The 16,825-nt window shown below is 35.9% G+C and overlaps 3 protein-coding genes across 3 annotated transcripts; all 3 read left to right on the top strand.

Annotated features, from left to right (window-relative positions):
• The first annotated feature begins 1,952 nt into the window (after positions 1–1,952).
• LOC137822361 (uncharacterized) lies at positions 1,953–4,529 on the top strand. The gene has a single exon (XM_068627244.1). The coding sequence runs from the start codon at positions 1,953–1,955 to the stop codon at positions 4,527–4,529; it is 2,577 nt and encodes an 858-aa protein (XP_068483345.1).
• Positions 4,530–5,069: 540 nt separating this feature from the next.
• LOC137822360 (uncharacterized) lies at positions 5,070–6,011 on the top strand. The gene has a single exon (XM_068627243.1). It carries the CDS (start codon positions 5,070–5,072, stop codon positions 6,009–6,011), a length of 942 nt encoding a protein of 313 aa, XP_068483344.1.
• Positions 6,012–14,273: 8,262 nt separating this feature from the next.
• On the top strand, positions 14,274–15,083 carry LOC137822359 (uncharacterized). Its single transcript, XM_068627242.1, has one exon. The coding sequence runs from the start codon at positions 14,274–14,276 to the stop codon at positions 15,081–15,083; it is 810 nt and encodes a 269-aa protein (XP_068483343.1).
• The last annotated feature ends 1,742 nt before the right edge of the window (positions 15,084–16,825 follow it).

The following is a 16,825-nucleotide window of genomic DNA, read 5'->3' as shown; positions in this document are numbered from 1 at the left end:
AGTTACTTTGCAACGCCTACAGATCATTGAGACTAAGAGGGGTTGTCTTTTCATCCAACATCGGTAAGAGTTGGCAGCAATGAGAATAGATTGGGATTTGCAGATAAAAAAAAATCTGGTGGCGGTCCTGTCCGAGAAAAAATATGTTGAAAAAAATTTCCAAAGGCGGTCGGCGACTAACAATCAACAATGGCAATGTCGGTCAACGGTACAAAGTGGTGGTCAACGTTGAAAAAAAATAGTTGCAGCAATGAAGGTTGTCTAGAAAAAAAATTACAACAATGAATGTTGCAAAAAAAATTAAAATTACAGAAACAGAGTCTCCCAGCTCAGGAACTTTGATATCAAGTCGAAATAAATATATGAAATGTATTTGTGAGATGTGTCTACAAATGTGATTATAGTCTAAATTTATATAAACTATTTACCACTTAATAGAAAGATAATAGAATTACTTTGTTTCCTATGGGTTTGCTGGTGTAATGAGGGGTTGAAATGAGGGGTTAATTCGGATATAATACTATAATATTTTTACGCAATTATTATTAGTGATTGAATACTAACTTTAGTATAATTTTAGAAATAATTAAAATGAAAATTAACATTTTTTGACGATTTAATAATTTAATATAGATTGGTAATATAAATTACATTTATAATATCAATATAATTTATTTATATTATTAAAAAAATAGTTATTACTTTATTTAATTATTTATTCTTAAAAACATATATTCGTAAAAAATAGTTTTCGATTGTTTATGGACCGACTTTTTTATATTTACTTTTTAAATAAAGTAAGGAATACTGTGTTTTTTCCTAAAACACACAAAAAAATATTTGGTAACTCTTCCTGCAGCTCTACAAATTTCTTCCTGCACTCCTTCACCTTTTTAAAAGACTGTTTTGCCCTCTTTAAAAAATGTCTAAATTGTTCTTTTCGAAATATTTCTATAACATGTTTTATGAATTCTGGATTTATAAATTCGAAAATTAAAAGAAGACCTGAAAAAATGTTCTGGAATGATTTTTTTATAAAGGGTAATTTCGATATTTTTGAAGAATGTAGGGGTGCAGGAAGAAAAATGTAGAGGTGCAGGAAGAAATATCCAAAATATTTTATTATTTTATTACAAAATATTTTTTTACAGATTGATGGTCTTGATTTAAGGAAGGAGTTGGATAATTGAATAGACTAATTAAAATAAAATACTGTTAGTCTGTTAACTTTTAACAAAAAAAATTAAATTAATATTTTTTTCATATTTCTTAATTCTTATTATAGAAGTATTTAGCATAAACAATAATTATTAAATTACTCAAAATAGAAATCATAAATGTACTGGTAGGCTAAAACCGAGAGGTTTAGGCCGAGAACAACATTGAGTAAACAAGGGAAAAAGGTTGAAACCGAGAGGTTTAAACCGAAACCTGAAAAGATAATAAAAATCATAATAAAGCCCAATTTAAATAAGGAACTTGCACAAGGGGGTGTAAAAGTAATAAAAAGGTGTGAGAAGAAAGTCCAAAAGTACTGTTGAAGGCCCATCAACGAAACCCTATAAATAGGAGGTCAGCACAAGAAAAAGGTAAGAGTGATTTTATCTGATGAACATTAAACCTTTTCTGACTTTGGCATCGGAGCGACTTGCAGGTACCCCCCACCTGTTGTGAGGAGAAGCCGAGAGCACCAGCCGAGAGGAGAAGCCGAGAGCACCAGCCGAGAGGAGAAGCCGAGAGCACCAGCCGAGAAGAGAAGCCGAGAGCACCAGCCGAGAGGAGAAGCCGAAAGCACCATCAAGGAGAGAAGTACCCGACCCAAGATAGTATTCAGCCCAAGATTGAAGGATTAGTCTTGATTAACCCATTTCAAGTGTTCTTGGTCCTTGTTGTAAGAACATTTTGGCGCCCATCGTGGGGCCGAGGGTCAATTGAGAAGGGTTAAAGACAAGATGAGTCAAGGAGGAGAACAAGGTGGAGATCGGGAAGACAATGTTAACATGCCAATGGCAATGTTGGTCCAATTACAAAAAGAATTCGAGATGTTAAAAAAGAATAATGAAGAAGAATTGAGTATGTTAAGAGCCGAAAACGCACATATGAGGAGAAAGTTACAAGAGGAAACGGTTTTGAATTCATCTTTCGAAACTGTCCAACCGGGGATACAAGTGAACGAGAGGATGTATAATGAAAATTCTCAAACCAGAAGAAGATGGCTTGAAAACTCTGGGGTTTGTGCAGGAACATCTTCCAGAAAACATCCGTTTTATGATGTTATAGTCGATACTCCGTTGCCTGACAATTGGAAGAACTTAACCATTGACAAATATGATGGAAGTACGGATCCTGATGAGCATATTGCAATATATACTACTCAAATCAGCTTGTATACATGGAATGATGCTGTTATGTGCAGAGTATTTCCTACAACTCTGAAAGGGGCAGCATTGAGCTGGTTTACACGCCTCCCACCTTTGAGTATAGATTGTTTTGATACGTTGATAGAAAAGTTCGGTGCTCAATTTGCAACTAGTCGTCCCCATCATTTAACGTCAATCGCCTTAGTGAACATAAGACAAGAGAAAGGAGAGTCTTTAAGAATGTTCATGGAACGTTTTGGAAAGGTTGCTTTGGGAATCCGAAATCTTAGTCCAGAGGTCACCATGCATCATATGATAACGGCATTAAAACCGGGACCATTTGCCGATAGTCTTTGCAAGAAACCTGCGATCAATCTGGATGAACTAAGGCAACGGGCATCAAAATTTATGCAAATGGAAGAATTAAGGGAGTTTCGAAACCAAGTAAGGGTTGATGGAGGCGAGAAGAGGGTGACAGAAAGAGAACACCCGCCTGTTGCAAGAAGAGCCCGAGAAGAATTCAGAGCTCGAAAGTTCCAGCAATACACACCTCTAAATACGAACAGAGCAAGAATTTTACAGGAAGCCATGGTAGCCGAAATAATACCATCACCAAGAAAAGCAAGAACACCAGAAAGGGCAGACCGCACCAAACATTGTGAATATCATAAAAATCATGGTCATCATACAGAAGAATGTATTGGGTTGAAAGATAAAATAGAAGAGTTGATTCATGCCGGACAGTTAAAACGTTTTGTTCAAAGGGGAAATCCAAGAGTATGGTTGAGTCCAGAGAGAGATACGAGGGGGCGAGAGCTGGGTGAAAGAAGGGTTGAAAGGTTGGAAAGGAGAGAAAAACAAGTGGAAAAAAGAGACGAAAGAAGGGTTGGAAGGCCAGACGAAAGAAGAGATAGAATCTATCAAAATACTCAATCAGTAAGACGAAGCAGAGAGCGAAGTTTGGGAAGACCGGTTAGGGGGTTTATAAATACGATCTCGGGAGGTTTTTCTGGGAAGGAATCCTCATCTGCACGAAAGCAACATTGGAGAAATATCAGGTCTGTTAATCATGTTTTCAAAAGAAGAACTTTACCACCAATGCTTTTCACAGACGAAGACTTCCAAGAAATTGATCCAGATCATGATGATCCTATGGTAATCACGGTTGAAATAGCCGAATATGCTGTCATGAAGACCCTGGTTGATCAAGGGAGTTCGGTCGATATCTTGTTCTGGGATACGTTCAAAAGGTTACATTTGAGAGAAGAAGACATAGTTCCTTTTCGAGAGCAAATCATTGGCTTTTCAGGCGAAAGAGTTAACACAAAGGGATATGTTGATTTGGTGACAACATTTGGAAGAGGTAGCAAAGTTAGAAAAATTAAAATCCGATATCTGGTAGTGGACGCATCCACCTCATACAATGTGTTGCTAGGACGATCTTCCTTAAATAAGTTAGGAGCAATCGTATCAACACCACATTTGGCCATGAAATTCCCAACAGAAAAAGGAGAGATAGCTACAGTTTATGTCAATCAAAGAGATGCTCGAGAATGTTATGCAGCAGGTTTAAAAATGAATTTGAAGGTGGATAAAGAGGCTGAAAAAATAGTAGCCATGGTGGACTTGGATCCCAGATTGAATGAGGAAAGACTGGAACCAAAAGAAGAAACGACAGCAGTACTGTTAGGCCAAGACGACAGACAATGCACTTATGTAAGTGGAAGTATGCCTGATGAATTGCTTAGCAAACTTATCACACTGTTGCGTAGTAATAAGGATTTATTTGCCTGGTGGCCGTCTGATATCCCTGGAATTGATCCAGAGGTAATGTGTCACAAATTATCTGTTTGCCGGGAAGCAAAGCCAGTATCTCAAAAACGAAGAAAGTTAGGAGAAGAACGACGACAAGCAGCAATTGAAGAAACTCAAAAGTTAATACAAGCTGGTTTTATCCGAGAAGCTAAGTATACCACGTGGTTGTCTAATGTGGTACTTGTCAAAAAACCAAGTGGACAATGGAGAATGTGTACAGATTACACCGATTTGAACAAAGCTTGTCCGAAAGACACATATCCATTACCTAACATAGACCGACTAGTTGATGGGGCATCTGGCCAAGAGATGATGAGTTTCCTTGATGCTTACTCGGGGTATAATCAAATATAGATGTATGCACCTGATATCCCGAAAACAGCTTTCACCACTGATGTTGCAAATTATTGTTATAAAGTCATGCCTTTCGGCTTGAAGAATGCTGGGGCAACATACCAAAGATTGATGGACAAAGTGTTTAAAGAACAGATTGGAAAGAACCTAGAAGTGTATGTTGATGACATGGTTGTTAAATCAAATGAGATACAGAAACACCTGGAAGACCTTGAAGAAGTGTTTGCTCAAATAAGGAAATACAATATTCGACTTAATCCAGAAAAATGCGTTTTCGGCGTCAGAGGAGGAAAATTTTTGGGATTTATGTTGACAAACAGAGGAATTGAAGCTAATCCTGACAAATGTGAGGCAATCATGCAGATGGGAAGACCAAAAAACCTAAAAGAAGTGCAAAGGCTAGTAGGGAAGTTGAATTCACTATCAAGATTTCTGCCAATATTGGCTGAGAAAACTAAACCGATTATAAACTTGTTGAAAAAATCTGAAAATTTTGTGTGGAGTGAACAATGTGAGTAAGCTTTATCTCAAATAAAGAGCATGGTGGCTGAACCTCCAATTTTAGTAAAACCTGTACCCAATCAACCCATCATAGTCTACTTAGCTACTTCAAATGAAGCAATAGGAGTCGCTTTAATCCAAGAAAACCCAGAGCAGAAACCGATATATTTTGTGAGTAGAACCCTACAAAATGCCGAAACCAGATATCCCAAAGTTGAGAGAGTTGCCCTAACATTAGTGTATGCTGCAAGACGCCTTCGACCATACTTTCAGAATCATCAGGTAATAGTGAGAACAGATTTTCCAATATCTAAAATTTTAAAAAAACCAGAGCTTGCAGGTCGAATGGTGACATGGTCAATGGAGCTTTCGGAATATGGAATCAAATACGAACCAAGAGGACCAATCAAAGCCCAATCTCTTGCAGATTTTATCATTCAGATGCCAACATCAGCACAACAGGACCAGTGGACTTTGTATGTAGATGGCGCGTCAAGCAAAAGAGGAAGCGGAGCAGGAATAGTACTTGAAGGACCCGATAACTTCCAAGTCGAAATGGCGCTCAAATTCGAGTTCAAAACATCCAACAATCAGGCCGAATATGAAGCTCTTGTTGCAGGATTGTTATTAGCCAGAGACATGGGAGTGGAAAATGTCCTTTGCAAAACGGATTCACAGCTGTCGGTGGGACAAGTGCACGGGGAGTATCAGGTAAAAGACCCTTTGTTAATGAAATATTATCATAAAGTCTTAAATATTATGCAATGTTTTAACAAGGCCGAGATGAAATACATTCCAAGAGAATTAAATATGAAAGCAGATTCATTGTCTAAGTTAGCAAGCCAACAAAGACCAGTGCAACACAATTCCATCATACAACAAACCCTCAGTCATCCGACAGTTAGTCTCGACGAATGCTTCAATATTGTAACTGCCAAAGATGACTGGATAAACACATACATCGAAATCATAAAGACCTAGGAGCAAGGTGTTCAGCCAGATACCAATATAGCAAAAAAATTCGCTAATTTCATTCTAATCGGTGATGAGCTATATAAAAGGGGATACTCTATGCCCTTGTTAAAATGTTTGACCAAAGAACAAGCAGAATATGTGGTCAAAGAACTTCATGAAGGAATTTGTGGACTGCATTGTGGAGCTCGAACAATGGCAACAAAGGTTTGTAGAGCTGGTTATTATTGGCCAACAATCCGAGATGACTGTGAAGTTTATGTCAAAACATGTAGAAAATGCCAAGAGTTTGGGAGCTTAAATCATATCCCAGCGCAGGAGTTGCAAGAAATCATATCTCCATGGCCATTTGCAAAATGGGGAATTGATATACTCGGCCCATTCCCACTTGGACGAGGCCAAACAAAATTCATGATAGTAGCTGTAGACTACTTTACAAAATGGATAGAAGCAGAAGCATTGACAAAGATAACGGCACAGCAAGTCCAAACGTTTATATGGAAAAATATAATATGTCGATTCGGAATCCCACATACTATTGTAAGTGACAATGGCCGACAATTCATTGACAAAAAACTTATGGAATTTTATGCAGATTTGGGAATCAAGCCCACAACCACTTCGGTCGAACATCCACAAACGAATGGACAAGCTGAAGCCGCAAACAAGGTTATTCTTGGACAATTAAAAAAGAGGTTGGGGACTGCTAAAGGATTATGGGCAGAGAAATTACTGGAGATTTTATGGGCATATCGTTGCACACCGCAAACATCAACTGGAGAAACACCGTTCAATCTCACTTATGGAACAAACGCAATGTTACCAGTAGAAGTTAATGAACCCACATTAAGAAGACAAATGGAAGACTGGAATATCAACAATGAGTGTTTGAGAACCGATCTTGATCTTATTGAAGAACTTAGAGAAAAAGCAAAAATAAAAGAGACGGCAGTCAAACGAAGAGCAATGAAGAGATTTAATGCAAAAGTCAGATTTAGGGCTTTTAAAGAAGGGGATCTGGTGTGGAGAATGCGAACTGATGCTAGAAAGGATCCACGACATGGAAAATTGGCATCCAATTGGGAAGGACCTTTTAGAGTGCTAGAAAACTTACAAAATGGAGCTTATAGGTTAGAAACTTTGGAAGAAAAAATGATACCGAGAACCTGGAATGCAAGTCATCTAAAATTTTATTTCAGTTAGAATAGATGTAAATTACTTATCATATAATGAAGAGGAATTCTCAAGAAACAATCCGTTTTGTTATCTTCCATTATGTACATATACACTTCATCTCTCGGCCTTGGATGCTTTCACTTCAGGTGAAATCCCACCCGAGAATAGATTTACATAAACTCTCGGCTTTGGATGCTTTCACTTCAGGTGAAATCCCACCCGAGAATAGATTTACAGTTTTTTTTTTTTGGGTTTGGATGCTTTCATTCCAGGTGAAATCCCACCCGAGAATCGATTTACATAGCTTTTTCGGGCTTGGATGCTTTCATTTCAGGTGAAATCCCTCCCGAACAAACAAATAATGCTCATTCTTGAAAATCTTCAAAACACACGAAAACCGAAAGATCAGAATTAGCTTTCGTTTTTTGAAAATCCCTGCTATCAGAATCTTCCTTTAAAATTTGTCAATCTTAAACATTTTATCTACCGAAAGATCAGAGCTAAAACACAATTCCAAAAACCGAAAGTTACTCGTACAATTTACATTACTAAACCGACAGTTGCATATTCCAGTCAATAATATATCAATTACGAATCAACCGAAAGGTCCAAGTCAACAGTTAATATCTTCATGCTCCAACAAAATGTCGTCTTTAAACTAATAATAGAAACCGAGAGGGAAACTCAAATAATTCTAACATTTCTAACGCTTTCAACAAAAGAACTGAAAATTAGCAAGCCTCAACAATTATAACAGAATTATCATAACATAACAGGATAAAATTACGATGATAACCACAAAAGCTTAAACATTTATATTAACAAAAGTTCCCAAAAAAAAAAAAAAAAAAAAAAGGAATTACATCACGAATGCAAATATCCAACAAAGCTTAGCATTCCAAAACAATTATACTTCTCCACAAGTAACCGAGAAGTATCCGACAAACTAAACCTTAAAACCCTATACCTAATTTTCAATATTAATATCTTCAGCATCATTATCTGGAATCTCATTAGCAGGAACTAGCTCACCATTATAAAAGTCCTTCTTAACATCAAAATTACCTTCATTAATAGGAATTTTATAAAAGTATTTTGCTTGTTGAAGAGCCTTCTCAAAGCCAAGTTTGTGTTGTTCAAATATAAAACTTTCGGCTTCAAAAACATTGGTCTTTAGCTGATTAATCTCCTCATCCATAAGTTTGATGGTGTTCTTGTCAGATTCATTAGCAGAAGATAGCGCCGATACCTTCTCGGTCAAAAGTTGATTCTCCTTGCACAATTGAGCATTCTCCGTAATACATTTCAGGTTTTCATTCTTCAAATCAGAAATTTCTTTTCCAAGACCTTCATTTTCGGTTTCTTGTTGTTCTTTCTGTTTTACCACCTTCTCTAACTGTAATGATAAAGAGTTCATTCTATCCTTATACTCAGCAAGATCATTCTTCAGCTTCTCAAATTTGGACAACGACACGCAGTTTCCATTCTTCTCTTTCATCATTTTTCCAATCAAAAGATTTCTTCTTGATAATTCAATAACAGAATCCGCTAATGAAGCAGCATCCATATTTTTTAGCATATTGTAAGTTGATTCACTAAAAGATGTTTGAACGAATTTTGCATATTTATTCGTAGCACTAAAAATCGTTTCGGGAAGAGGTTCACATGAAACATTTACACTATGGCGATGGCGCCGAGAAGATGAATGTGACTTCTTGCTGCTCCTATCCCGTTTCTTTGATTTCTTCGAAGGACCAGCAACATCAACATTACTTGTCGGTTCCACCACGTCAACATTAGCAACTGGCTCCACGTTTTCTACTTCCACAACAGGATTTACCACATTCTCGCGTCGGGGAGTAACATCACCCACTTTGTTAAGCAATTTCGAAAAGTAAGATCGAGCTTTCGGATTAGTACTTGCCATCAGAGCTGAAAATCAATAAAAAATTTAGCAAAGTTAAAAAACTTATCCTAAAAAGCAAGAAAATATGGAATAACCACGTACCAGTAAGATCTTCTCGAGGATGTGATGAAGTATACAACTGAAGCAAAGCACGAGTGGGAACTTGATACGAGAAACGACTAAAAACTTCAATAACATGACAATCGGCCACACCCATCGAATGAAAGGATATTGAGTTAAACTTCACAGGATCTTTCGTCCAATACAGAGGAAATTTTGGAGAATTTCCATTAAAGAAATATTCTCTTCCTAGTGGCTCTATTAGAATTTTGAAAAAACTTCCTTTAAAATCCTTATACGACGACGTAAAAGGCTTAAGAAAACACACATTGGACTTGCTAATAAGGGATAGCCACCCTGGCCGTTTACCAGGCCGAGAACTATAATAGTATAGAAATGCAAAAGGACTAGGAGAAAGTGACAATAATTTACACAAAATACTGAATGCTTGCATCGCAGCCCAACCATTAGGATGAAGCTGAGTAGGAGCAACATTAAGAAAATTAAGAACGCCCATTTGAAAATTGTTCAAAGGCAATCGAATATGAAGATCTCTGAAAAAGCAAGCATAAAAATAAAAAAATTCATAGCTATCACCTTCTCGGCCATGACACACATTATCAACATCACCAACACGCCGAAATGAAATGATATCATTTTCAATATCAGAATAATAAATTTGAGAACGGGAAAGAAAACTCCGAAGTTCGTTAGCAGAACGATACTTCGAGAAATACTCTCGGACTTTAGGATTGACCCATTGATAACCAGGACGAAGGTTTTTCTGGGGTACGACAAATCCAAATTCTTGTGGAACATCAACAGCAGGAGCTCCACTTGAATCATTCATACAAGATGGAGTAGCAGAAGAAGATTTTGACTCAGAAGGAACTTCTTCTCGAACCACTCGGCCAGTTGATTCACCACCCGCGCTTGAAAATTCATCAGTAGCAGAAGAACTTGAAAGAGACATTACCTCCGCAAGAATTGAACGAAGATTGACAATATGCTTCCTTCTAAACAGCAGCAAAGCTCACACAATCATAAAAAAACCCAATGGCAAACCTATTTATAGCCCAGGCAAAACCCTAGAATTTCAAACGATATAAACAATGTGGCACCATTCAAACATATGTCATCTAACGGTCAAAATAGCAAGTTCCTGTCAAGTCATGAAAACTGAGCAAAATAAAGCGCAGAAATCAAAGCGTTCCATATCAAATCAAATCAAACGTCAAAAATTATTATATTATATTAAGACACAAATATTTCTTTAAAACTTGAAATAAAAATATTTTTGTCTCGGGGGCTAGTGTACTGGTAGGCTAAAACCGAGAGGTTTAGGCCGAGAACAACATTGAGTAAACAAGGGAAAAAGGTTGAAACCGAGAGGTTTAAACCGAAACCTGAAAAGATAATAAAAATCATAATAAAGCCCAATTTAAATAAGGAACTTGCACAAGGGGGTGTAAAAGTAATAAAAAGGTGTGAGAAGAAAGTCCAAAAGTACTGTTGAAGGCCCATCAACGAAACCCTATAAATAGAAGGTCAGCACAAGAAAAAGGTAAGAGTGATTTTATCTGATGAACATTAAACCTTTTCTGACTTTGGCATCGGAGCGACTTGCAGGTACCCCCCACCTGTTGTGAGGAGAAGCCGAGAGCACCAGCCGAGAGGAGAAGCCGAGAAGAGAAGCCGAGAGCACCAGCCGAGAGGAGAAGCCGAAAGCACCATCAAGGAGAGAAGTACCCGGCCCAAGATAGTATTCAGCCCAAGATTGAAGGATTAGTCTTGATTAACCCATTTCAAGTGTTCTTGGTCCTTGTTGTAAGAACAATAAATATGTTTTTCAACCTAGTGAATGTGATTTCAAGAGAGTATGCGTCATGAAATATTTACTTGTAATGTTATGCATAAAGTGAAATATTTACTCATAATATTTATAAAACAATATTTATAGAACTAACTATATTAAACAAATAAGATTTTGTTATATAATTGAGTGAATTTGAAACTCGTGAACTCGTTCTCAATCCAAGTATAATTTCAATTATAATTGTAAATATATAAAAAAAAAACTCAACTTAATTTAACTTAAATAGTAAAAATGTATTTGGGTTATTTTGGATTTAGTGGATTAATAGATTTGATGAAATATGCTTACCCCTAATAACAATATTTAGGGTAAATATTTATATATTTATAACATAAGGTCTAATCTTGTATTTCTCGTCATTATTTAAAGGGGATTTCAAATTAGACCCTTGTGAAAAATTTTCATTGTTCGTACATTCTTTTAAATTGTTTATTCTTATAGATTATACATTAGATTAGATGGCATGTCTCATTCAAACTTCACTTCCATGTCATGTTTCATAAAACCCAAACACCTCTTGAACTTTTCAACGAGTTTAGTTAAAAAATGAGCGAAGCATAATTTCCAATGGAGTTACAGTTTTTCAACTCCTTGAAAATCCAAAACCAACTTTGTCTGAGTTCATAGTAGATTCTCCCATTCAAAGGGGATGCAATGCAAGTTTCTACAAGTGGATGAGTATTTAATTGTGAACTAGTTTGACTTAGGAGCATGAAAGTGGTAACAAAATTAAATAATGTAGAGAATATTGCAAATGTTGGCACTCATCTAAGATCTCAAAATAGGTTGATTCAACGCAATAGACAAAGAATAAAGATCCCTACGGCCTAATCAAATATAAATTAAGAGTAACTTGAAGAAAACTTAGTGATACAATTCGGCTATGAAATATGCTGAGGACGAAGAACAAGTGGCTTTCAGTACCCTACAATTTGCCGTTTTATGCAATTGAATTAAGTTCCTTGATTGCATGTTTATGGTATAGCCGAAGTTCAAGTACAAAGACAAAAGCTTGCATCCACTTTGTGAATCATCAACTTTACACAAGAGATACTCACGAATTTATCAACATTTTGGCTCATCATGATATCAAGATGCTCATCCACATTTCATGTATATCTATTAATTATAAGTAATTTTTAAATATAATCTTAATGGTAATAGTGCTCCCGATCTTGATGGTTTTTGTGGTGTTTTCTATCATTCTTATTGGAAAATTATTGAGACAGATGTTTGCAATGTTGTTCAACAGTTTTTTAAATAAAATTGGATTCTCCCTGGAATGAACAGTAATATGATATCTCTTATTCCTAAGATTCAAGGTGTTGAATCCATTAAAGACTACATGTCAATTGTTGTTGCTAATTTCAAATTTAATATTATTTCCAAGATACTGGCGGATAGGCTTGCACTTGTGGCTGTTATAATCATTTCTCTTAATCAATATGGGTTTGTACAAGGTAGACCAATTTTGACACTCTCAGTTGGAAGTTCTTATTATTAATTTTGACACGTTTTGGTTTTCACCCCTCATTTGTCGGTTGGATTAGTACAATTCTCCGTTCAACTATGCTTTCTATCAGAATAAATGGCAGTTTGGTGAGTTTTTTTTTCTTGTAGTAGAGGTGTTAGACAAGGTGATCCTTTGTCTCCTTTACTTTTTTGTCTTGCAGAGGAAGTTTTTAGTAGAGGTATCTTTAAGCTTGTGAATGATCAGAAGATTCTACATATGGCTAGTCTGCAAGGTCGTCTCACTCTCTCTCATATCTTATATGTTGATGACATATTTGTTTTATGTAGGACGGATAATAAGCCTCTTAGAAATTTGAGTATTTTTCTTGGTGATTTTTTTGGTCAATATGTTAATAATTCAAAGAGTAGTTTTTCCACCATGGATAATTTTGCAAGATTTGTCACCAAAATTCAACGTATTCTTTCTTATAGTCATGGTTGTTTGCCTTTCACTTATTTAGGAGTGCCTATCTTTGTTGGTGCTCAAAAGTGTCGATTTCTTCAACCTTTGGCCGATAAAGGCAAATTGAAGCTAGCATCTTGGAAAGGTAAATCTCTTAGCATGATGAGTCAGATTCAATTGGTCAATACGATGATTACTGGATTTCTAGCTTATAGCTTTAATATGTATAAATGACTCGTTTCACTTCTTAAGCAAGTTGAGCAGTGGTGTCAAAATTTTATTTGGACAGGTGATATTATGAAAAAAGGCATAACTACCGTTAAATGGGCGACGATTTGTTCACCTCTTGAAAATGGAGGTTTGAAGATTAGTAACTTTCATCATGAAAATAATGCCTTCATCATGAAAATAATGTCTTCATCATGAAAATAATGCATATCTTCTTAAGTTTGCTTGGAACTTTGCTTATAGCAACAAACCTTGGTCTTTTCTCCTAAAAGTCAGGGTTCTTAAACCAAAATAAGAGTTTAGAATGATTTATAGATCCTGATTTCTTTAGCCTAGAATTAAACAATTTTATTCACTACAAGAAAATATGAAATAACATACCAATTATTGTCACATGTTTAATTATATGAGTAACAGAATTAAATTAACCTTTTACTTTAACTATCTTAGTATTTGAGTAATTTTTTAATGTAAAATATTATATTGTAAAATATACAAATAGGATAAACACATTGTTTAACTAAAGATGCGCTTTAGGAAATACTAATAACACAATCTCTACAAAAATTTAAATAATTTTTTATTATTGATTAAAATTTATTAAAAACCACAAATTTTAGTGGATCTCATATATCTTATTTAATAACCTCTTTCTTGTTTTATAATTGTTAATATTTTTTAATCAATAAAGAAATGTTGGAATGAGTGTTTTTTTTAACACTCCTATTCTTACTCTTTCTGATCAAATCAATGTACATTTTATTTTGGGCCACCTTATTGGGCTTTTGTTTTTTCTTTTTGTCATCTATGTTTTGTTGTTTGACATGTACATATATATACTCTTATGAATCCAACAATATTGTCTTCCATTGCCATTTAGTTTATGATTCAGACTTCCCTTTTGCTTCTTTTTGTTCTCTCTCCTTTACCTTGTTTAGAGTTTCATCCTCTGTTAATTGGTGCCTTGGGTGATTGTTACTTCTTCGCCATGCCGGTTAATCGTGTTATGGTATCAGAGCTCTTCAATTGAAGAGCTCTGCTGCGCACTCTGAAATCTTCTTTTTCTTCTTTCTTCTTCTTGAATCCTTTCTTTAGTTTTTCTTTCCAGCCATGGTGGAAGAATGCATCGCTTCATCGTCTCAAGCCGATTCGGCGAACAATTACCTCTACCTTCATCCTAGCGAGAACCTCGCTGCACCGCTTGTCTCACCGGTGCTGGACGCTTCCAATTACCTCTCCTGGAGCCGCTTGATCTTGACGGTACTAAATGCTAAAAACAAAGTGGAGTTCGTTCTTGGAACACATCCTTGCCCAGAAAAAGATCATCAAAATTTATCAGTCTGGAACAGATGGAATAATATGGTAGTCTCATGGTTAGTACACTCTGTCTCCCTACCTATTCGACAAAGCATTATTTTGATGGATATTGCCTTGGACATCTGGAATGATTTGAAAACCAGATACTCTCAGGGTGACCTATCTAGAACTTATGATCTTCAACTAGAAGTAGTTTCTTTAAATCAAGGGGATTTATTTGTGACTGAGTATTTTACAAAATTAAGGATCATTTGGGACGAGTTGGATACTTTTACGCTTATCCCCATATGCACATGTTCTGTAAAATGTTCTTGCTCGGTCAATTCTATCATAAGTCAAAGAAAATGTGAAGATCATGCTATGCAATTTTTGAGAGGGTTAAATGATCAGTACAGTAACATTAGATCACATGTTCTACTCATGGAACCCATCCCACCTATATCAAAGATTTTTTCTCTTGTTGCCCAACAAGAAAAACAATTAGCAAATAACATTTTTGTTAGCATCTCTAGTATTAACAGTGCTAATTCCACTAGGACATCCTCATCTACTCTGTGCACTTTTCGTGGTAAGCATGGGCATACTGAAAATGTTTATTTTTAAAAAGGTTGGGTTCCCTAATCAAGACAATAGAAACTCAAAATCCAACACTAGAAAAGTATGCACGCACTGTAACAGAAATGGTCACACTGTGGATACCTGCTACAAGAAAAATGGCTACCCTCCTAGGTACAAATCCTATAACAACAATAGGACTAATCAGATTAACAGTCTTATTACTACTGATGATATTTTCTATGAGCCTTGTCCAAAAAGAACATGAAAAACGTGATTACCATCTCACTGCTCATCAACTTCAAATTCTCAATGCTGTTTTGAGGCAAAACAACAATGACACTCCAGCTAATCCTATTCAAGTGAATCAAGTGGGCAACTTGATCTTCTCCCCCACACATTGTCTTATACAGGACAACCTCTCCAAAGAGCATATTGGTTTAGCTAATGCCAAAATTGGCTTGTACATCTTTAACTCTTCTACTTTTCACACTCTCACACACAATTTTATTCCTTCTGTCTCCTGCACCGTTAAGGAAAATAATTTGTGGCATTATAGAATGGGGCATTCCTCTGATGAAAGGTTGCATGTCTTGAAAAGTCAATACCCTTTTGTTTTTGTTGATAAAACTCATATGTGTGATATTTGTAATCGTGCAAAACAAAGAAAACTTCCCTTTACTCTAAGCACTTCTCACACTACTCCTATCTATGACATCATTCATGTTGATATTTGGGGACCTTGTTCTGTTACATCTATGCAAGGTTTTCGTTAATTTTTGACCATTGTGGATGATTTTTCTTGTTATACATGGACTATATTGTTGCATGCTAAATTTGAAGTTCGCACCTATCTCATAATTTTTTTTGCTTATGCTGAAAATCAATTTAAAACTACTATCAAATGCATTCGTTCGTTCTGATAATGGCGTTGAATTTGCCATGAAAACTTTTTTTGCTTCCAAAGGAATGGTTCATCAAACTAATTGCATCGAAATACCTCAACAAAATGGTATAGCTGCACGTAAACACCAACACATTTTAAACATCACTCGCGCTTTACTGTTTCAAGCAAATTTACCTCATATTTTTTAGGACTTCGCTGTCCAACATGTTGTTTTCCTCATAAATTGCACACCTACTCCCCTTTTACAAGATATTGCTCCATATGAAAAACTTTTTGGAGAACCTTGTGATATCTCTTCTTTACGTGTTTTTTGTTTCTCTTGTTATTCTACTACCATTCATGCTAATAGAAAGAAATTAGATACTAGATTTGTTCATGACATCTTTCTCGGACTTCCACACAATACCAAAGGTTACATTATCTTAAATTTAAAGTATCATCGCATTGAAATTTCAAGACATGTGATCTTTCATGAATATCATTTTCCATACAAATTGAATCATGATGACACACGGAGCCCCGACACATTATCTTTACCCATTCTTGCTAACTATAATACATTCTGTGATGATATCTTGTTTGATTATAATTGTCAAAATCATGAGCACGAGACTCCCATCACTCACAATGAAGACAACATCATTCCACCTAGACGCTCCAACAGACAAAGACGACTCCCTGCCTATTTAGAGGACTTCCATACATGTTTTCCTGCTGCCAACACTATAAGTAATCGGTATCCCATTCATAAATTTCTTTCCTACAATGCTCTCTCACCATCTTTCAAAAAGACTATTTTTTCTATATCTTCTAACAATGAACCCAACTCCTACACCGAGGCTTCTAAGCATTCTTGCTGGAAACAAACAATGCTAGAAGAGCT

This window comes from Phaseolus vulgaris, chromosome 9 (genome assembly GCF_000499845.2).
Source record: "Phaseolus vulgaris cultivar G19833 chromosome 9, P. vulgaris v2.0, whole genome shotgun sequence".
Lineage (NCBI taxonomy): Eukaryota > Viridiplantae > Streptophyta > Magnoliopsida > Fabales > Fabaceae > Phaseolus > Phaseolus vulgaris.
The sequence above is the reverse complement of the archived record's forward strand: the minus strand, read 5'-3'. Positions and strand labels throughout refer to the sequence as shown.